The following is a 20,771-nucleotide window of genomic DNA, read 5'->3' on the forward strand; positions in this document are numbered from 1 at the left end:
TCTGTAGGGATGGGGGGCTGAGTCACCCTGGGGCTCCAGGGCAGAATCATCGCCTGGAGCACGAGGCCCTGACGTGGCAGAGAGTGACCAGGAACTGAGGGGACCAGCAGGGGGAAATGGGGGAGAACGAGGGTTTTGGGGGGCAAAATGGGAGGAGGAAGCTTATGGAGGGGGGAAACAGTGGGATGGGGGCTTGGGGGTCAAACTGGGGGTCAGGGGATCTGAGGGACAAAACAGGGAGGGAACAGGAGTCTGGGGTTGGGGATTTGGGGACATTCATCCAAGACGGGGACAGAGAGATGCAGAAATGAGACAAAGATTTGAAAAAGGGAAGATCTCTTGTTGGAAAATCTCTGCTGACCAGAATTCCCTGGGCCGAGGGCCCTGGGGCTGGGACACACCCGAGGGGGGTTCAGCTCCTGGCCCCCCAGAGAGTGGAGGATAAAATTCCCCCCAGGAAAAACAGTGGAGCTCCCAAAGAGGGGAGAAGGGCCCAGCCTGTCCCTGTCCCCATGCAGCAGCCCCTGGGAACCCTGTCAGCCACTCCCCACCCTCCTTCCCAGGAGATTTGGCTGCTCCAGCTGGATTCGTTCTCCCAGGATCTGGAAAATTTGGGGCAGGGGGGGATTAGAACCATGGGACCTGCAAGGGCTCGGGGAAATGGGAGTTTTCCTCCTCCTTTAGGAGCTGAAGGGGAAGGGCCCAGGATGTGATAGGATGCTGGTGAGGAGGCCATTAACTGGGAAAGGACTCCCTGGATAACGGGAGAGGGTGGATCACAGGATGTCTCCAAATGGGATGTTCCCACTTATCCACAAAGAAATTTGGAATAAAAAAACCCCAAACAAAAAACAACAAACAAAAACCAACCCTCCAAAAATTACCCACAAAAGAAAAAACCAAAAAAACAACTAAACCAAAACCTTCAAGTATTAATTTTCCAGAGAGGAAAATAAAGCTTCCTGCTCCACTTACAAGAGGAATCTCTCTGGGCTGGTGACACAAAGGTTTCAAAGCTTCCTACGTAGGTATTACTCAGGAATGACAGCTCTGGAATCAGCTCTTGGAAAGGGAGGGTCTCCCCATTCTTTGGCCTCAACCAGCAGAGAGAACACTCACAACCAGTCTGGGGGTCTCAGAGCCCTCCCAACATGCAGGGGAAAGGGGGGAGCACCCACATTCCACTCAAAACAAAACCAGGCTTCCAGAAAAACTTGGGATTCTTCCCCAGCTGCCGTTGTGCCAAGTTTCCTTCCAAGTCCAACTCTGCAATTCATCTTCCTGTTGGAATTGAAGCAAGAGGGAATCAAATGGTTCTTCCAGCCCCTGAGGAGAGCAGGGATGGCCACAAGTTGGTTTTTTTTCTCATGGAAAAAGCCAGAAGATTCCAACTCAATGTTTAAAAATTAAAAATTTTATATATATAGATATATATATATATAAAAAAATTCATTCTGTTCCCTACTTTTCCAGCTCTCCTCTTACAGTTTGTTATTTGGCAACAGGATCATCCCATGGCAGGAATTCTTCTTTAAGGAGATGGTGAGTGAGCAAATGTAGTGAAAATACACAGTTCCTTGGCAATACCTTGATGAAATCCAGGGATTCTCCTACATCCAGCTCCAAAACGAGGACAAGGAACTCATCTACATGTGATAAAATTCCATGGACAGCGTGGAGCAGGTTTTATCCCAAAAAACCTGTTAAAACATCAATTTGTGGCAGCACAGAAACCATCAGCTGGAAAATTGATTCATCCAGAAGAAAGCTACATGGGTAATATTTTTATGGCTTGTTAATTATCCCAGGGTAACAGGGGGTCATGGGGCACACTGATTTCATTGCACAGTTCACAGGAGAGAGAAGATTCCAAACAAACACAGGAATCTCCACATCGAGCACCCTGGACTGGAGACGCCGTAACAACCCTCCAAAAACAGCCAAAATCCCTCCAAAAAGGAGGAAAACACTGGCTCAGGACACGGATTCTTACTCAAGCATCCTCCAGGATTGTGTTTACAGGGATAACACTTGGAAGAGTTTCTTCCAGTATTTAAAAATTCCAATAGTTTGTGTTTTATAGAAAAAGTCACGGCAGAGAATGAAATAAAAACAGTCAAAGCCACCTTAAAAGTTTGGAAGGGCTGTCTGTGATGCAGACAGGAATCCCTCCCGAAGAAATCCACTTGGGAGCGGCTCTGGGAACACGGGGCCTTCGGCCTCGTGGCACTCAAGTCCTGAAGCTTCCAGAACAATCCCACATGGAGGAGGTGTCCAAACCACCTCCTCCTCCACGGCCATCCCTCCTTGGAGCTCCGCTTCCAGAAGGTGGGAAGTGTTTAGACAGTTCCTTGAGAAAAAAGACTTGTCTGTTTTCCTTTACATGTGGATAGTGTAGAGAGCTTTATGTTGTTTCCACTAAGGCTTGTTTTATTCGGAGAAAGAAGGGAATATATTCAACTCTGGGAATTCTTCATTGTTGTAGTTGGGCCCTTGGTCCCCCAACATGGTCAGCATGTCCTGTGGGGATACAAGCAGAGAGTCAGGATCCAAACTGGAATATCATGTGTTCAACAATCTCAAATTGTGCCAGGGTGGTTTAGATGGAAATCAGGGGGAACAGTTGGACTCCATCTCAGAGGCTTTTCCAACCTCAACAATTCCATGGTTTCAATTTAGCCATGGGTTTGCTGGAATGGACCAAACTGGTCCAAACTGGTCCCTTTCCCAAAGGAACACAGGGTCTTTGTCCAAGGAAAATATAAGGACAGCAGCAAATTTAAGCTATAATCACCAACTGCTGGGAAAGCTGGGGTGAGATGATTATGAATTCTCAGGAATTATCCTAATTTCATTGGACTGTAGCTTTTTTTTTTTTTAATTAATTAGAAGGGTTAATCCAACTGGAATTTCACACTGATCCTGCAACAGACCAAGACACAAAGCCAGTCCTGCCCTCCCCACTCAGCTCCATCAGGTTATCCAGGAGTTTGGGACATCTCTGGCTGATGTAAACCAGCAGGAAAAGCTCTGGGTACTTCGAGACCAGTGGATCCCATGAGATCGGGAGGTTACAAAGCCCCATCTTACTGGGAAGACCTCAGGCTGGCTGGGCTGGGGCTGCTGCACGTGCTGCTCCCCGGATCCTGGCCCGTGGTGCTGTCCCTGCCACTGTGGCCACATCCCCACGGCGTCGGCGGCGCGGGGCTGGAACGGGGCCGGGGTCTGCGCTGCCTCCGCGGCTGCTGGACAGAGAACACAGGCACTGAACCACTCCTCCTTTGGGAATGTGCTTTCCCCAGCGCTCTCGTGGGATGGGGAAAGGCTGCTGACAGGACAGGGTTGCCCTCCAGGAATTCCTGCCGCAGGTGTTTGCCATGGGATAGAACAGAAGGACTCTCAGAGGGGTTTGTTTCCTCCCAGTCAGACTTAAAATGGTTCAAAATTCATCTGCTGGGATGATCCCAGATTATCCCCAGCTGGAAGGGGTCCACAAGGACCACCAAGTCCAACTCTGTGGTTGGAGGATGACTGAAGGGGATCAGCGCCAGCACAGATTCAACTCTGCTCCCCACATTTAGGCACTCTCAAAACCCACGAAAAATGATGGAGAGCACATCCCACCACAGCTGGATGCTCCCAGGGTTTTTCTGCCCCCCAGGCTGCACTCACTGAAGCCTGTGCCACGGCTGGCCAGGGCCGGGTACGGCACCGTGGTGGGAGAAGCCGTGGATCCCGGCGCTGCCATGGAGCTGAAGGAGGACGGCGTGCCCTGGAATGTCCCCATGCCGAAGGAAGGCGGCCGGGTCTTCACTGTCTGCGATGCCACTTGCTGTAAGAGAGGAAAAACATGAGAGGAAGAGGAGGCACGGATTCACCCCAACCCTCAGCTCAGGCAGGAGTTGCCAGGTTAGTCCCAAAGGAGGAAGCACACGGACACACAGCGCCGGAGAGTGGAAGCAGGATGGTTCCCCATGGAGAGCAGGGTCTGGAAGGCAGCGGGGACCCAGGGCCTACACCTGAGGGTTTGGGCTGTGCTACCTGGGGTGTGAACACCGGCCGTGTCCCTGGAGCCCAGGTGGTCCCGCTGACCTGAGCTGGCGTGGAGTGCCGGGAAATCTGGGATAAGATCCGGCCGGCGGGGGAGGACTGCTGCTGGATGATGTTCACTGGAGGGACCATGCTGCTGCTCCTGGAACAGAAGAGGAGTCTGAGGCCACGGAACAGCACTTACAGGAGGAAGAGGCACCAAACCCTTCTGCTTAAGTTATTGGTGGAGGGAAACGAGCCCAACCATTGGGGTAACTCTGCCCATCTGGGAAGGGTGGAGTGGTCATCCCTGAAGTGTCCCAACAATGTCCCTGTGGCACCTGGGGACAGGGGTTAGTGGTAAACACGGGTTTACAGTCAGACTTGACAATCTCAGAGGGCCTTTCCAATCTAAATGATTCCGTGATTCTATACTGGGAAACAACTAAGAGGAGCTGCTGGGGTTGTGGGCACCTACATTCTGAGCATGTCCAAGGCACAGCAGAGAAAACAGAATGGGAGCAGGAGCTGGGCAGGTGGAGCCTCACCTGAAGTTCTCAGTGGGCCGTGCAGCAGTGAAGGTGTTTCCCTGGGCGAAGAGGGGAGGGTTGGCTGGCATGGTGCTGGCTTTGCTCTGGTCTGTGGAGAGAGCATTAGTGATTTTTGGGCTGGGACAGAGAATCAGTTGAAAAACATGCGTCTGTGTGAAAGAAGACTCCTTTGTTCCTTCTCCAGACACAGACTCCAGATGATTTTGTTAAATCCCGTTTAATCTGATTCCCTCTCCATTTTCTACTAAACTCCCATGGAGGTTCTCTGGGGTCAGAGCATCCGCCGCAGACTGGGAGCAGGGAGCAACGCTCCACAGGGACAAGCAGGAAGGATGTGACCAGAGCGGGCAGGAGGAGCAGAGCCGTGTGCTGACCCACCTGTGCTGATGCCAGGGAAGATGTCCCCGAAGCGTGGGTCCCGCTCCTGGCTGAAGAGGCTCTCAGCCTTCTCCAGGGGCTTGCTGTGCTCGGGGCCGGCAGCGCTCACGGGCTGGACGGGCACCTGCAGAGGGACACGGCGCAGCTGCTCTCACCTCGGCACAGGGGAGGTGAGCACAGCTCCCTGATGTGCTTTTTTGGGATAGTGGGATGCCCAGTCACATCCCTGGAAGTCTTCAAGGCCAGGCTGGACAGGGCTTGGAGCAACCTGGTCTAGTGGAAGGTGTTCCTGCCAATGGCAGGGGGTGGAAGTGGAAGGGCTTTAAGGTTCCTTTCAACCCAAATTATTCTGATTCCACATGATAAATACTGGAATTGAGCAACACCAAGGCAGAAACACCCTCCCCTAAAACCCCACCTCAACCTGGGGCCAGCACCTTTAAACCCCCAGCAAAAGAGTGACTTAAACAGTGCAACACAACAAACAGGGAGTGCCCAAATCCCTCTGTACTCACCTGTGAGTGCTCGTAGCCAGCCAAGCTCTCCCTTCCTGGGCCCACTTCCAGCTCTGCCTGGGGTGGTTGCTGCTGCCTAAAATAGAAAGTGTCTGTAATAAGGGAACACAGGCTGCTAAAGATAATTCCCAAGGGAACAGCTCTGGGTGCTTACACCAGGGATTTGTCAGCCTCGAGCTCCTGGCTGCAGAGAGGGGAATTTGGGAATCAAAGGTGTGTGAGAGCAAGGCGGAAATGGGAAAAGGAGCTGAGCTCCTCCTGACCTTGAGGGCAGTGGGGCCGTGCCCATGTCCAGGGGAAGGCTGACGCTCTGCCCCAGCTGAGGCCTTGGCATGGAGTTTGCCAGGGCAGGCCGGGACTCTTGGCTCGAGTTCCTTCAAAGCAAATACAGAAAAAAGAGTTTTAAAAGTCCCAACAGGTAGCAAAGCTGGGTCCTGTGTGTAGCAGCGCGTGGCTGTCTGGGACAAAGATGCAAAACCCTGTTTGAGTCAAGGGGTTTTTGAGTGAGTTTCCACTTGGTTTCCTTGAAACATGGTGCCATGGAATAGGATGTTCCAGGCTGCGCCTCCCTCCTCCATACTCAGTCCCTGCACACCTCAAACACAAACACACAGACACTGCTGCTCTGCTCTGAACTTCCACAGGGATTTCGGGATTCTGGATGTGGGAATGGCTGTGTCTGGAATGAAGAAGTTCAAAGAGAGAGCTCTGACATGGGGCAGGAAGCGAGGCCTGCAGCAGATTTCAGCCCTGCAGGGAAGCAGTGCTCCTTTGCCTCATGGCAAAAAAAATCCTTTTCCCAGGCAATCCAGCCTTCTGTTTGCCTGCTGGAGCTGCCCTTGCCAAGCCTGCAGCTCTAGATCACACACAAGTTCTTGGTCCTTGCAAGAGGTGTGGAGCTCCCTCATGGAAAGAGAGAGCAGCTCTGACCATTCCCAAAGCTGGGACCCTCTGGGCTGTCACCGGGATCCAAAAGCATTCTAAGGCAGATTTCACTAATTTCAGGCACTGCTGGAGCTGAATTTTGGCAGCTTGTTAAGCCACACAACAGCCAAAGGCATTACAATTTCTGCACTTTGTAGTCCTCCAGTGCCTGGCCCAGCTCAGCAGAGAATGGGAGCTGGAGGGACTCAGGATCTGCTCCAGAGTTGTGGAAACTGATGGGAAGCCTGTAAGGGGGAGAGGCTGATGCTCCCCAGCTCTGGGCTGTTCTGGCCTGAGAGCCCTTCTGCAGGAACTCACTTGACGTTGGTGTTGGTGCAGATGATGTATTCGATCTCATCCGAGTAGGGGTTCTGGAAGGTGAAGGAGCTGGTTCTCATCCACAGCCATTCCCGGTTTTTGGATCGGAAGCGGAACATGACTGACAGAACCTGACCTTTTAACTTCACCACCTAAAAAAAAATGGAATTACATCAGTAGCACCTGATCAAGGGTGGGGAAGAGCAACCTGAGCACGAGTTCCCCCCACAGACCCCTGCAATGGCCCTTTGCCTCACACCTGGACCACTACATCTCAGTCTTCCCAAACTAAATGGCATTATTCCCTTGGGATAGCTTGATTCCTCTAAAGGATACAGGAGGGGAATCTAAAATCCCCTTTTTGGCTTCACTTCTCTTATCTCTTTGCACTGGTGAGATGTATGAAAAAGCCTCCAAGAAATGAAACACATGCTGTCGCTTCCCATTCCAACGGTTTGGAGCAATGGATATGAGCAGCTGGTTTTTGGAGTCATGAAAGCACAGGGGCAGCCTTACCTGCCCTGCCACCAGTCCAAGGCCCTCAGAAATAACAGTAACGACAACAGGGCAAGAAAACCACCTCCACTGCGGGTTCTGCAGCACTGGGCTGGGCCCTAGAGATGAACCAGGGTTTCAGCCAAGTCAAGCACGCACTTGGGAGCCACATCCCTGGCCCTAAACGCCAACTGGACCAGCAGCCAGAGCTGGAGTTAAGGCTGGATTCAGGAGTTAAGACATCAGATACTTCTGTTTTATTTTGCATTTAATGATATGACTAAATCTGCAACTGTTTGCACAGGAGGATTATCTAAGCTTTGTTTTCCTTCTTGGTTTTCCAGTCAATTTCGTTGCTTCGCAAGCACCAAGACGTTCCAGTCTTGGAATGAACTCCGATTTGAATGGCACCCTGCATGCAAAGGGCAGCTACAATGCTTTACCTGCTGAAAACTGTCCCGTAAAAGCTGCTGGTCTTCTGGATGGCAGAAATCCACAATGTCTTTCCCCAAAAGTTCCTATTTTTCAAGGAATTGTGAGAGATTGAGTCAGTTCATCTGGCAGGCAGATTCCATAATTAATCCTCTTTGGACAGGTAGTTCCTGCTCCTTCCCCCCAAATCCCTGTTACAAAACCCAAGCACAAGAGCTGCTGTGCTGTTTTTAAGAAGAAAAGCACAACAGCTCTTGATTAATGTTTGATCTTTAACTCAATTTGAAGCAAAAGCTGCTTTAATTGACACTTGACATAATCCAGAGACACCCAGCCTTCCCACGATCAAAGGACTCGGAAAAACACATGGAAAAGCAACCAGTGGAGAAGAAACACATGTCTGGGTTAAGCCCTGGGCATGGTTTATCAGCTCTGTTGGACAAGCAGAGCCATGATGTAGAAGGAAAAGTAAGTTCAAAGAGCACTTTTTTTCTTAAAAAGCTCCTACAGGTCCTCACCTGGGGCTGGTAACCCACGGTGGCCACGCACCGGTGGTCGATGAAGGTGAAAATTCCTTCGGTGTTGTGTCGGGAGATGAACTCTGTGGGCTGGCACACATTGTTCATGTCTGTGCAGTTGGGGGAGCTGGTCACCTGTCAGGAACACAGGGACAGCCATCAACTCTCGCTGTCCCTGAGCTGCCAGCCCTGCACTGGGATTTGCGGTGACCGGGGAATGTTTTCAGACAGAGCATTTTAAATCTGGGGGCTCCCAGGACAAGGCAGTGTTGGAAAAGGGAAATAGGGCACTCACCTGGAGCCTGCCAATGGCCACGAGGCAGAACTTGCTGCCCTGGCCAGCGTCGGGGTCATCGTCAGGCAAGGAAACACCTAGGAGGGGAGGGCCAAAAATTCCAGTGGGGTTAGTATAGAAAAGTGGCTCATTTCAGATAAACGGACTCCAAGACACCTCTCTGCCCTGGTTTGTAACTCAATACCCTTCCCCATGAAGGGATTTTGTAAATTAAGGTGCTCCTCCCTCCTTTTTTCACCAGAAGTAATGAAAATCTCTGAATTTCAGCAAAAGCTGCACATCAGACAGTTCAATATTATTTTCATCCTCTACTGAGAGAGATCTCTGCTGTTTCACCTGTAAAAATTAGGTCAATCTTAAAATAAAAGCCATAGATACGTTTGCAAAGCACTTCCTGGCACATTCAGCTCCTGGAATGGCAACTTTAGACCATGTGCTCTTAAATCCAGCCCACCTGAACACAGGTGAATCATTACCTGCTGGGGGCCAGGCTTTGATGTAGCCCGTGCAGTGTACAACGACGTAGTGAGGTTCTCCATCCTTGGCTGCACCTAAACCATTCCTTGGGAGAGAGAAACAGGTCGTGCTGCAGTGGGGGAAGGTGAGGCAAGGTGTTTAGCAGTGTTATTTCTGTGTTGTGTGTATATATGCTATTTATGTATCATTTACCTGCAGCGATTCCTCATGAAGCTGAGACGATTGACAGCAACTGGATCCACAGAGCTGTTGCCACACCTGCGCCAGGGTTAGAAAGGATTTAATCTTTCTCGATCAACGTGAACATAATTTGGATATCCTGAATAAGAGGAATTTCCATCACGCAAACCCCTCGTTCTGCAGAACTCAAGGGAGTGACACTTTGGGGCTAAAACGAATTGTTACTTTAAATTGATCCTCTACAACAAGAGGGCAAACAAATATCTCAAGAACTTGACTGTAGGGAAAGCTCAGCTGTGTTCTATCATGCCTACATCAAAATGAGCCCAAAAAAAGCTGAAACAAAAGCATGGAAGGGCCAGGGTTAGGGAGCAAGTTCCGCTTTAGGCTCAGAGATTTCCTCAGGGAATTCCTTCCTACCTCATTCGGCAGATGAAAGATCTCCGGGAGCCCATGCACATCCTCATGGACTGCTGCCCTTCCTTCTTCACAGTCCCCGTCTTCAAATCGAGAATACGACCTACGAAACAGGAAGAGAAAAGAGATGCTGCTGCACTGGGAGTCCTCCCACCAAGACAGGTGTGGCACCAGGTAACGTACTGGGAACTGGCAGGACACGAGTGTCACTGGTGGTACCTTTAGATGCATTCTCGGGGGGGGCTGCAGCATCCTTGGTAGAAAGGCACCAGGGCTTGGTTCCCTCTACAAAGGGAAGGGTTTAATCCAAGTCCTCTGCAGGCTGTCCCACCTGCCAGCCCCCCACCGCCCTGCCCGGGCTGCCGTACCTGTGAGGGCGTTCTCAGAGGTGGAGAGCTGCTCCCTCAGCTTGCCCACGTCGTCGGGGTGCACCTGCTCGTACAAGGTGCTGCCAAACCACTCGGACTGGGGCTGGTTCAGCACCGGCGTCACCGAGTCCGACACGTAGACCACGCGGCCCGTCTCGCACGACACGATGAACAGGAAGCCATCAGCTGCCTCCAGGATCAGGTGTTTGAGCTCCTGCAGACACACAGACACCTCTCAGCTCCACAGCCAAAACACAACCCTGAGTTTGGACTTTTTCCTCCCTAGCCATCGTTTCGTTTTCCCTTCTGCTGTAATTCCCACAAAGCAGCATCAGGCTAAGATCAGAAGGCTTCACGGTGACCTCACTGCGGCCTTCCAGAACCTTAAAGAGTCTTAATAAAAAGAGGGATTTTTTTATAGGGGCAGAGACCTGGTCGGTGAGGAAGGAGGGTTTGTAGGTGCCATCTGTGGAGGTGTTGCCAGTGCCACGCAGGGATTTCATGTGGGACACGGCCATGCGCAGGATGGTCAGCTTGTCCGGCTTGCGGGCCAGGGCGCTGCACGTGGGCACCATGTCCGACAGCTCCGTGATGTAGGCGGTCATCTTGTTCCTCCTCCTGCGCTCGATCTCGCTGTGGTTCTCCCTGCGACAAGGCGAGGAGGAGAAGAGGAGGAAGGTCGAGTTACCAGGGGTGGGAGGCTCAGACATGTCCCCACGTCAGTGCTGGCAGGGGTGTGACACACAGAGATGCATCGGGGCCGTCAGGATTAGGAGTCAAGCCTCACATGCTGGGCGTGCACAGGGGACGTGGAGACAGGGGCGAGGAGGAGAGGATACACCTGGACCTTCCTCAAAGTCACAGCAGCTCCCCGGAGCCTGGGGACACGAGAGCTGGGCTAACCTGCCCCATCCACCACACAGCGCTGCAGGAAGCCAAAGGAACTGCTCCTCTGATCCCAAAGTGCAGTCACCTCACTGCAGGTGACCTCAGCCCTGTCCATCCAAGAGTGGATGAGACCACCTACACCATCAGATCCACCAGGTCTGCAGCTGAAACTTGGGTTCCTGCTCTTCTGGGCAACCTGGGCTAGAGGGAGGTGTGGACAGAACAAGCTCTAAGGCTCCTTCCAACCCCAGCCACCTCAGGACTCTGAGTGACCTGAATTAGCTGGGTCTCACCTCACAGTGCTTTGGGAAGCCACTTCTCAGTGACACCAAGAGCCCTTTCACTATCACAGCAGGGAAAGGTTCCAAGCAGGTTACACCTCATTTCTGCAGAGACGATTAAGGCCAACCAACCTGGGCAGACCAGGACCAGGCAACACCTGGGTGGTGGCACTGAACTCTAAAGAGGCACTGCAACCATTGCTGCCACCTAAAGAGGCTCCTGGCACCCCTTTGGCACAGTTCCCACCAGTTCCACAGACCAGAGCTTGGTTCTTTTTGCTCATTGATACATAATTTAACTGGGTTCCTAAGGTGGGTTTTCCAAAACAGAGCTTAAAAGCCAGGTTTCCTATACAAAAGGATGGATCAGGTGCAAGGAAGCACATGGTGGGAAGTGAAATGAGATGGAAGTGTTGGAAGGAGCAAGGACAGGCAGGTGAGTAAACAGGATAAATACAAAAATGGAGCACTTATCACTAGGAGGGTGTGTGCAGATATTTAGTGACCTCGCCCTTGAGTCAGGCAGCTTTTCTAAACTCACAAGCTCAGGTGTGAAAAACAAAGATCCTTCAACTGCAAAAGATACTGGAGAATCACCAGACGTTTACATTTTACTTGCCCACTGTCACTCTGCCATGAGGAAAGGATGGGAGAACTGGGATTGTCCATCCTGGGGGACGAGAAGACTCCAAGGAAACCTTGGAGCCTGCCCAGTGCCTAAAGGGGCTCCAAGAGAGCTGGAGGGGGACTTGGGACAAGGCCTGGAGGGACAGAACAAGGGGGAATGGCTTTCCACTGACACAGGGCAGGGCTAGATGGGATTCTAGGAAGGAATTTTTCCCTGTGAGGGTGGGGAGGCCCTGGCACGGGCTGCCCAGAGAAGCTGTGGGTGCCCCATCCCTGGAAGTGTCCGAGGCTGGACGGGACGGGGCTTGGAGCAGCCTGGGATAGAGGAACAGCAGACTGGGAATGTGGCCCTGCCATGAAAGAGATGAGCTCTAAGGTCCCTTCCAACCCAAACCACTCCATGGTTCTCTGAAATGCTCCTTACTACAGGCTCCTGGGAACAAACCCTTGGAAGGCTTTGCTGGTCCCTGTATTCCCAGGCCTCACCTCTCTGCCTCCCTGATCTCAAATATCTCAGCACAGCTCAGTGCAGCCAGCAAAGGCACTTTGGGGGGCAGGTTTTGGTTTAGAGACAAAACTGGCTCAAGTCTGCAAGGTGGAAAATGAAGGGCACAGGTGTCCTCAGGGCCCATTCCTGGATTCCTGGTGCAGCATTCCAGGGGACTATTCTGGTGGTTTCAGGCAGTCTCTCATTAATTACTAAAAATTAATAGAAACTTATGGAAAAATGAAAGTCCTGTTTCCAGTGACACCACCTTTCTTGGAAGGAAAACACCTGAGCTAACACACCTTTTCCTGCCTCTTCTGAGAGTCCAACACCATTCCCAGATGGATAACTTGGCACCTCGACCCAGGACAAGAGGAACTGTATTTAGCACAGGTTAGCAAAGCTACAGGAGAAAGCAGGAGCCCAACCCTGTGGCCTTTGCTAAATAAATCCTTTCATGTATTCCCTAAAAATGTTCTTCCAAGGATAAGGTGTGCCTTTCCTCAATGCCTTTCCCCTCCTAATCCCAATTCCACAGCCATTTCCAGGAGTCTGATAATCCTCTGCAGCAGATGAGGGAAGGAAGGGAAAAAAAAAAAAAAAAAAAAAAAAAAAAAAAAAAAAAAAAAAAGAAGGGATGCCTAGAGAAACATTAAGGAAAGGAAAAACTCTGCTTGTCCATGCTTGAAATCTCCATTCTCCTACCTGGCAAGTCTCTCCTTATCCGCTGAGCTCTGCTCATCATCAGACCTAAAAATAAAATCAGCCAGCTAAGCTAAAAATGGAAAAAAAGTTGAAAGAAATGGAAAAAAAATGGAAAGATGGACTAGGAAACCCAGCCTAGGGACAGGTCTGTTTTGCAGAGGAGCAATGCCATAAAATAAAACAGTCACTAGTTTGCAACATTCCACATTAAATTGGTGCCTGATGTGTTGGAGTTTTAAAACATTTTCTGAGGCTATTACCTAATTTGCTTATTTCCAATATTAGAAGTATTCTGATGTTTCTAACGTATTTTTGATTTGCTTGACTTCAGAAGGACTCAAACCACTTAAAAAGCTGGAGAATCCCAGCTTGGAATTCCCTGTAGTCCTTTGGCAGGTAGCAGCAGGACAGTGACCCCCAAATCCTGGGTGCAGTTTTGGGCCCCTCCTGGCAAGAGGGACATGGATGGGCTGGACCATGTCCAGAGAAGGGAACAGAGATCCAAACAGCTGTAAAAATGCCAATGTTGGGCTCAATCCCAACACTCAGAGATACTGTCAGACACCAAAAACTGATCACAGTATTGCCTACAATCTCCAGACAATGCCTCATGTGCAATTCCCCACAAAACACACAAATCACAACGTGTGCCAGGAAACCCTGTCCAAGGAAAACTTGTACTAAGCAGGAAACTTGAATCTCTGCAAGTTTCTTGAGCAGGAGAAAAGAATGAGGGTCCAAGGCCAGAGCTGAAAGGAATGGTGAAAAAGAGCAATGTCATTGTCACACTCAATTAACTGGCCCCAAAAAATCAAGGAGTATCTGTGGATCCTGTGAAACACCTTCAAAGAGAGACGATTGTGAGAAGGGTGCTGCATGATCCCTCTAATGTTAAGGTTTTTTGGCACAAAAAGCTTTAAAATAATTAAATTCTTACCTGGCAAATCTCTCTTTATCGTTTGGCATTGGGTCATCATCACATCTAGGAAAAGGGGAGAGGTTAAAGTGTTTACACTTCCTTCTTTCCCAAAAAAACCACTGAGAAAACATGGTTCAAGAACTTCCACAAAAAAATGCCTAGGGTTAAAAAGGCCAAGGTGGCTGTGGGTGGGCAGGACAAGTCACTGATCACTCCAAACACTGTGGGTGAACTACTGGAATCACCTCCACGGGGTTTTCCACTCCACATTCCAATCAAGGATGGTGGGATCACACTCAGTTTAATCCCGCACCAATAAACAGATTAAAATGCACTTGGAAGACAAAGGTGGCCCAAATCTGACACCCCATCCAAGTGTTTCTCTTGGTAAATCCTACATTCCTCATCCTGAAACCATTCCATAGCCATCCTTAAAGCATGGGAATGCAGGGAATTTCAGTATCACTGCAGTTACTCAACCCTAAACTGTGTAGTGAGGCTACAAACAAATGACACAAGATATTCCAACTCTTCTGTGTTCCATATGGATCACCAGGAGATCCCTGCAGCCTTGCCAACTCCTCAGGAATAAGGATGTCTCTGCAACTGAAGCATCCTTACAACAGATGAGGCTCAATTAACCACGTCTGAGGCAGTAACAAAAGTCACAGAGATGGAGGAATATTGCTGACTGGGAGAAAGGGAAGAGTTTGAGGAACTGGAGCAATTCCCACTGCATCCAGAGAGGAAAAGTCACAGGAGCAGAAAGATCTTGCTCCAGGAAAAACACAGACACAGCTAGACCATGGGACAGAAACTCTTGGATGCCATGTTCTCCCTCACCTGAGGAATTTACTGTTCCCTTCTCCATCGTCATCAAAATCGAGCCTGAAAAACAGAAAAAAAGATAACTGTCAACCAAGTGGCTTCCCCTTTAAATTACTCTTCTGTCTGTTCCCATGAATGCAGATGATTCCTGGAAAGAAAAATTCAGTAATCCCAATGCAACTTAGTGATCCTAATGTGAAACAACCAATAAAGTTTGGAAAGGGGCATCTCTTAGGTGTCTATCAGGAACAGAGCAAGGAAAAACAGTTCCAAAGGAAGAAAACCCACTTGGAGCATTCACTGCATCCAAACCTTCTATTCCAAAGGCCTGGATCTCCTAGGAGAATCAGGCACCCTCAACAGCCTACAGATGGAGCATTCTCAGCTCAAAAGCCTGGATTGGGTGCATATAAATTAAAAAGAGAGAGGAGGGTAAAATATGGCTGGAGTTAAAGTTCTGCTTGTGCAGTGTTTGCTCACACAGGGTGAAATCCCACTTCTGACCAGCTCATGTGGGAGGACAGAAGATGTTTCACCTTTCCTTCTGGGATGGAAAACTGTGGATGCAGCAGAGTAGGCAGCACGGGAGGAGCTGCAGGGGAGTGGGAGAATCAGCAAATGGGGCTGAAGGAAAGGGTTTGAGTGACTGGGAGGGGCGCAGAGACAGATTTCAGTTGGCTCGAAAATTACGAGGCAATTTCCCTTGCCAGAAATCTGGGAACAGCCACTCAACTCCCTTTGAATTTGCAAAGGCATTTTTAGGAAACAAAAAGCCTCCCACAAGCACATTGTGGCTTCCCCCTACCCCTCCCAGGGACAGCACAGCTGCAAAGGTTGGAGCAAGGCCCCAAACCCCAGATTCTCTGTTCCCCCAGATCTTGCAGCAGCTCCTGTCTTGCTCTCAATCCTTGGTGAGCATTTGCTCCTTCTGTGAGGTGCAAAACTTTGAATCCCCTCTGAACGTGTCACTTAACCCCCTCTTCAAGGGGTGTAGCTGGCACAAAGACACGACCACAGAGGGAAAGGACTGGACAGAGCCCACCTGAAGGAACCAGGAAACTTCTCGAAGCAGCCGCAGAGGAGGCTGAGGGCTCTTTCTGGAGAACAAAACTTCCTCAAAAAGGCCCTTTTCCCACAGCCCTCCCCGGAGAGCACAGCCCCAGCCCTCACTCACTCAGTCACTCACTCACTCACTCACCCGGGCCGTCTCTTGCTGGGCCTCTGAGCAGCGGCTCCTCCAGCCTGAGCTCCCGACCCCGAGCTCCCGGAGCCCACGGCTGCACCCAGCGAGGAAACATCGGAGGCCATCTCTAAACAGGAGTGGAAAAATCAGGGAAATCAACCAGGATTATGCCCAAGCCCCTCCGGTTCAGAGGAACACTCCCCAGTAGGAGCAGTTGTGTGTCAGCATCTGGGGCGATGTGTGTCCTTTCATCTGCTGCTCCCTCAGCTGGAGAGCTGAGCCTGCCAAATTCAAAGATGTGGTCTCTCCTTTGAAGAGAGGAGGAGCCTGGTGGGAGCAGGGAAGGGGCTGAGGCTGCACGGTGAAGGAGGGAGGAGGAGCAGAGCTGCGAGTTTCCCTGATGACACCAATCCGCAGAGGGTTCATTTCCTAATCTGAGACAAAGGACGAACCCAAACGCTGGTAAAGCACCTCAAAACCCATCATTGTTCAGCTGATCACCTCTGGTCTTCACCAGGACAGAGCAGTGGGCACCCCGGGCACCGTGACTGGCCTGCCTGTGCTCTTCCACAAGTGCCTGGAGCACCCTGGATGAGTGTGAGGTGTCTCAGGTGACCTCTACGGTCCCTTCCACCCCAAACCAGTCTGCTGGGACTCCAGCATTCCGTTTTCCCGTGTTTTCCCCTAATCCTGATTGTTCAGGAGCACGGGTAACGGGGCCTGCAGTTGTTTAGAGCTCACTCAGTATAGCTTATGCTGAATCTACATCTCAGCATCACCATCAGAGCCCAGCCAATGTTCCTCTACATTCAGTTTGTTCCACATCAGAAAATTAGTTTTTAAATCCATTATACACAATTTTTTTTCCTATTACTGAAATAAATAGCTCTGTGCTTATTTTAACAGTTGTGGGTTTGTAAATGTGCTGGAAAACTGCCCCAAAAGAGTCACTCCAGCCCGAAAATCTCCACCACAACCTTTGCAAAATGAGCCTGATGCAGCCCCCAAACCACTTCTGCTTTATCAAAGCAGAAGGACCCCAAAGCCACCCAGAAACCCCCCAAAACCCATCATTGGGCTTCCCAAACCACCCCCAGCAGCACCGAGAACAGCTCAGGCAGGAAACAGCCACAACTGGGGGGACAAAGTGAAGAACTCAGGTCAGGTTTAATGAATTGGGGAAAAAAATGGGCTTTAGCTGGTGTTACCAAGTTCTTCTCCATTCCCCAAAGCCAGATTTCAGTCCAACAATAGTTTAATTTCACTTCCAGAGTCGGATATTGGTTTATTTAGAGCTAAAAGTGGAGCTGTATGATCACCTTCACGGTGTGCCTGGACCTCACAGCAAACACGCTCCCAAATTTTTGGTATTTCTGCCAAAATCAAACATATTTTACCACATCAGTGTTCCCAGCCTCTCTGCCTGCCTGGTTTGTTTTCCTCCAAGCAGCTGGCGTTGCTGAGGAAGCTTTTTCCCTGCCAATCCATAGTATTTCCCAGGGGTGACTACAGTATGGAATAAGCATCCAGCTCAAGGCTTGGCAGCTGAAGGAGCCAACAACAACAATCCCAACCAACAGCAGGAGCGAGCACAGCCCATCCAACATCTGGAGAACAAAAAAAAACCAGAGGTGGAAACTCTTTCCCATCTCTTTTCTGACTGATTTTGGATCACTCAGATGCCACTGTGCCCCACGCCTTACGCCCAAGAGAAGTCCCAAGGTGACACAGAAGGATTTTGTTTAACAAAATGAAGTTTCAAGTGGGAACAAAGCAGGTCAGGAGGGTTCCTCCTTTTCCCCAGCTGCATCTGAACACAGTGGGAACAGAAATGAAGTTTCTGGAGCACAGAGGAGAATCCCTTTCTTGAGGGGAAGGAATTTCCGCTCTGGGCAGGGGAAGGAAGTGATACTGTGCTGTTCTCTGCTCCACACAGGGCTGAGGGGGACAGAGGGAATGGCTTTTCAAGCCTCCAAGATTTCCCAGGAGCCCAACACAGGGATCAGCATCCCATGATTAACCTGCTTCACTCCAGGTTCAGCTTCCCACTGAGAAACATTTCCCTCCCGTGGCTCCAGTGTAAGCCCAGGACAGGCCCCGAGGTTGGGCACCAGGACCTGGCCCTGCTCTGCCACACCTCCCAAAAACAGGGACAACACGGGCAGGGAGATGGCACAGGAAGGGCTTCTTCACCCTTTGGGATTCCTGGGAAACAGGAACACAAAGATTCCCTCCCAAATTCTGTCTCCTCCCCAGTCCAAACACGAGCACGTCCACGCTGAGGCGAATTCCTGAAGCACACGAATTCCTGGGCACTGCTGCACTCACCACTCCTGGAGGCGTCCACTCAACACTTCCAAGAAGTCCCAGGTGGGTTTCCAGCCTCCTGGCTGGATCTGTGTCCCAGCCCCTCCCAGAACCCATCCCTGCTTCCCTACACCATGTGCTGGAGCTAATTAAGGCCAGAAGAGAAACGTTTGTAAGGATTGTAACTCCCAACCCTCCCCACTGCTCCAGGCTCCCAGCCCAGCTCTCCTGGGAAAGGCTCTGCTGCAACCACTGGCATCCCAACGGGGAAAAAAGGCTCCAAAATAAAATTACAGCAAATATTCCCAGCTGTGATTTATGAGAGGTTTATGCTGCAGCTAAAAATTATATTTTTATTGTACAAAACTGGTGCTTTTTGCTGAAGAAGTTTTAGCAAGGCTGTGCTAAAGCTTTGCCAAGCTCACATTTGGAAATCAAATCTCACAATATTTGCTTTAGATTTACCCATTTGTGAGCCCCCCCAAAAAAGTTTGAAGCAGTTTTGGGAGCAGATAAACCAGCCTTAAAACTGCTTTACATTTCACTCATAACTATAGTGCTTTGATATTTCTGCTTTTAAGGCTTTTTATTTACAAAACATCTCAATTTCTGTGTCTGGGGTACATTAAATTCATTTTTTGAAGCAGGGGTTTTTAGCTTGTTTGAGTTTCCCATGCAATGCCAGCTCAGCACTTTCATCCCCACGAGAACTTTCTCCAAGAAGAAATATAGAAATTAAGAAAAGAATGTTTCTTCCATTGCTAAGAGGTTGAAATGAAAACATTCTGTGTATTTTGGGGCATTACCCAGCATTCACTGGAGCCCCGAAGTCTGTTTTTTAACATCAAGGAAAAGAAGACCCACACTATTTGGAAGAATTCTTCAGAATTTATTCTCCTAATAATCTCCACGTTTACTGTTTGTGTATTTCCCTCCCTGTGTGTAAAAGCATTGAGTGAATATTGGTCACCCTGCCCATGATTATAAATATTAAACACAGATGGTGAAAATTCTTTCTCTTTTCCTTCAGAATTTAAAGCTTTCTTAAAAAACATGGAACCCTGAAGACCCCAATTCCACAAATGCTTGGAAGCACAGTTTAAACCCATGAGTATCTTCCTTCCTCCTAAACTGGATGTCTGAGTCCCTAACGTCCCCCATTAAAAGCCACAAAACCTTCCTAAAATGTTAAAATAAAACCCCAGAATCCTTCAGCGGTGTCAGTGAACACTCCTGGGTAAACCTGAGCGTGTCACACGACCCTCAAGCCACACGAGGAGCCACAAAGCACAAGCTAACGCCAAAAAAAAACACCCCAAAAAACCCACCCCAAACACAAACAAGCTCGAATTCTGACCTCAGCCACTACGTTGTAAATCCATTACGACTTCACAGATGCTGAACTACCCTGGATACAAGCTCACTTCAGAGCAGTTTAGCCAGAAAATTGATAAAATCACATACTTGGGGCTTTTTTTGGCAGGAATCAGGGATCAGCAGCTCCCAGTTTCCTGTGCACAGGGAGTTAGCTGTGGGCTCTGGGGACCAACCTGAGGGAACATTGTGCTCCGGGCTCCCCCCGCCTTCACAGAGCTCAGACACAGATTCCTGCAAAATCTTCAAACCCGGGCAGCAGATTTTGTTAAGAATTAAGAAAACCTCAGTGAAACACAGCTGAAAAACGGGCTAAAACCGACAGAAGCCGTCAAGGAAAAGAAACGCAGACGAGTGATGATGGGAACTCAGCCCAGGGACCCCAAACCCACGGACCCTCACCTCGAGTGTCTCCCCGAAGCACCGGCTGTCCACAGACACGCGGCCCCGAGCGCCCCAAAGCCAGGGAACACAGCCCTGACTCCTCCAGGCTGCTCCCATTCCATTATCCCGCTTCCCGCCGCTACAATCCCCACAGGGCTGTCCCTCAGCCCCTCAGCGGCTCCTCACGCCCCTGTCAGGGCCCCTCACGCCGCTGTCAGCCCCTCCAGGGCCCCTTCGGCCCTTCAGGGACCCCTGAGGGTCCCTCCCAGAGCCACACATGACGGCCCCCGCCCCTGAGCGTCGCCCTCAGCCTTCCGGGGCCCCCTCAGGCCTCCCTCAGCCCACCCTCACCCCGCAGAGCCCCCCGCAGCCCTCCCCGAGCTCCCGCTGACCCCTCAGCCCGCTCCCCAGCCCCGTTTGTGCCGCCGCGCCGGGGCTCACCCGCGCTGGCGGCGGTGGCGGCCATGGCGGGGGTCCCGGGCCGCCCCCTCCTGTCTCCGCTCCGCTGATCCAAGATGGCGGCGCAGGAAAACCTCCGCCGGCCTCACAGCCCCGCCGGTACGGGGGCGGGGCCAGCGCCACGCCGGGCTCCTATTGGTTCAACCGGGGGGTGGCGGGAGGGACACGGGGAAACGCAGCACTACTATTGGCCCAAACGGAGGGCTGGGGGCGGGACAACCGGAGGGCACGGCCAGGGGGCGGGGCGAACACCGCAGAGCCCCGCCCACACCGGGGAGGAGGCGGGGCTTTTTGAAGGGTGTGGCTATAGTGGGTGGTGCTAATGACGTCACGTAATAGTGGGACTGGGATTGGGATCGGGATTGGTTTCGGGACTGGGGTGAGGTTGGGGCTCTAAAATCCAGGGAATGAAGAGTCGGATCCATATCATCC

The 20,771-nt window shown here is 50.8% G+C and overlaps 1 protein-coding gene and 1 long non-coding RNA gene across 9 annotated transcripts; both read right to left on the reverse strand.

The window, feature by feature from the left end:
- Positions 1-1,392: 1,392 nt before the first annotated feature.
- Positions 1,393-20,458, reverse strand: ARNT (aryl hydrocarbon receptor nuclear translocator). Of its 8 annotated transcripts, none has more exons than XM_066337820.1 (23): positions 20,322-20,458; positions 15,831-15,942; positions 14,648-14,692; positions 13,823-13,867; positions 12,886-12,930; positions 10,329-10,542; positions 9,898-10,111; positions 9,749-9,814; positions 9,533-9,632; positions 9,125-9,190; positions 8,932-9,017; positions 8,456-8,532; positions 8,161-8,295; positions 7,654-7,728; positions 6,716-6,867; positions 5,737-5,847; positions 5,474-5,549; positions 4,959-5,082; positions 4,578-4,668; positions 4,093-4,192; positions 3,673-3,832; positions 3,091-3,245; positions 1,393-2,520 (listed from the first exon to the last, which is right to left on the reverse strand). In XM_066337820.1, the coding sequence occupies exons 1-23, from the start codon at positions 20,344-20,346 to the stop codon at positions 2,431-2,433; spliced, it is 2,364 nt and encodes a 787-aa protein (XP_066193917.1). In that variant the 5' UTR covers positions 20,347-20,458; the 3' UTR covers positions 1,393-2,430. The 8 variants fall into 8 exon arrangements, with proteins under 8 accessions (XP_066193917.1, XP_066193915.1, XP_066193914.1 ...); XM_066337818.1 differs by having other exon boundaries at positions 3,091-3,242; positions 4,042-4,192; XM_066337817.1 differs by having other exon boundaries at positions 4,042-4,192.
- Positions 17,070-18,057, reverse strand: LOC136372889 (uncharacterized). Its single transcript, XR_010745539.1, has 2 exons — positions 17,837-18,057; positions 17,070-17,188 (listed from the first exon to the last, which is right to left on the reverse strand). It is a non-coding gene; the product is annotated as an uncharacterized lncRNA (long non-coding RNA).
- Positions 20,459-20,771: the final 313 nt, after the last annotated feature.

Source organism: Sylvia atricapilla, chromosome 30 (assembly GCF_009819655.1).
Source record: "Sylvia atricapilla isolate bSylAtr1 chromosome 30, bSylAtr1.pri, whole genome shotgun sequence".
Classification (NCBI taxonomy): Eukaryota; Metazoa; Chordata; class Aves; order Passeriformes; family Sylviidae; genus Sylvia; species Sylvia atricapilla.

Bases quoted from the DNA above. Each gene is read 5' to 3' on its own strand.
- ARNT (XM_066337817.1), bottom strand. From the start codon at position 20,346: ATGGCCGCCACCGCCGCCAGCGCGG. The intron at 8,296-8,455 runs GTGAGTGCCCTA...TGTTCCTGACAG, and splicing joins TGGCCATTGGCAGGCTCCAG to GTGACCAGCTCCCCCAACTG. The intron at 5,550-5,736 runs GTCAGGAGGAGC...TTTCTATTTTAG, and splicing joins ACGGCCCCACTGCCCTCAAG to GCAGCAGCAACCACCCCAGG.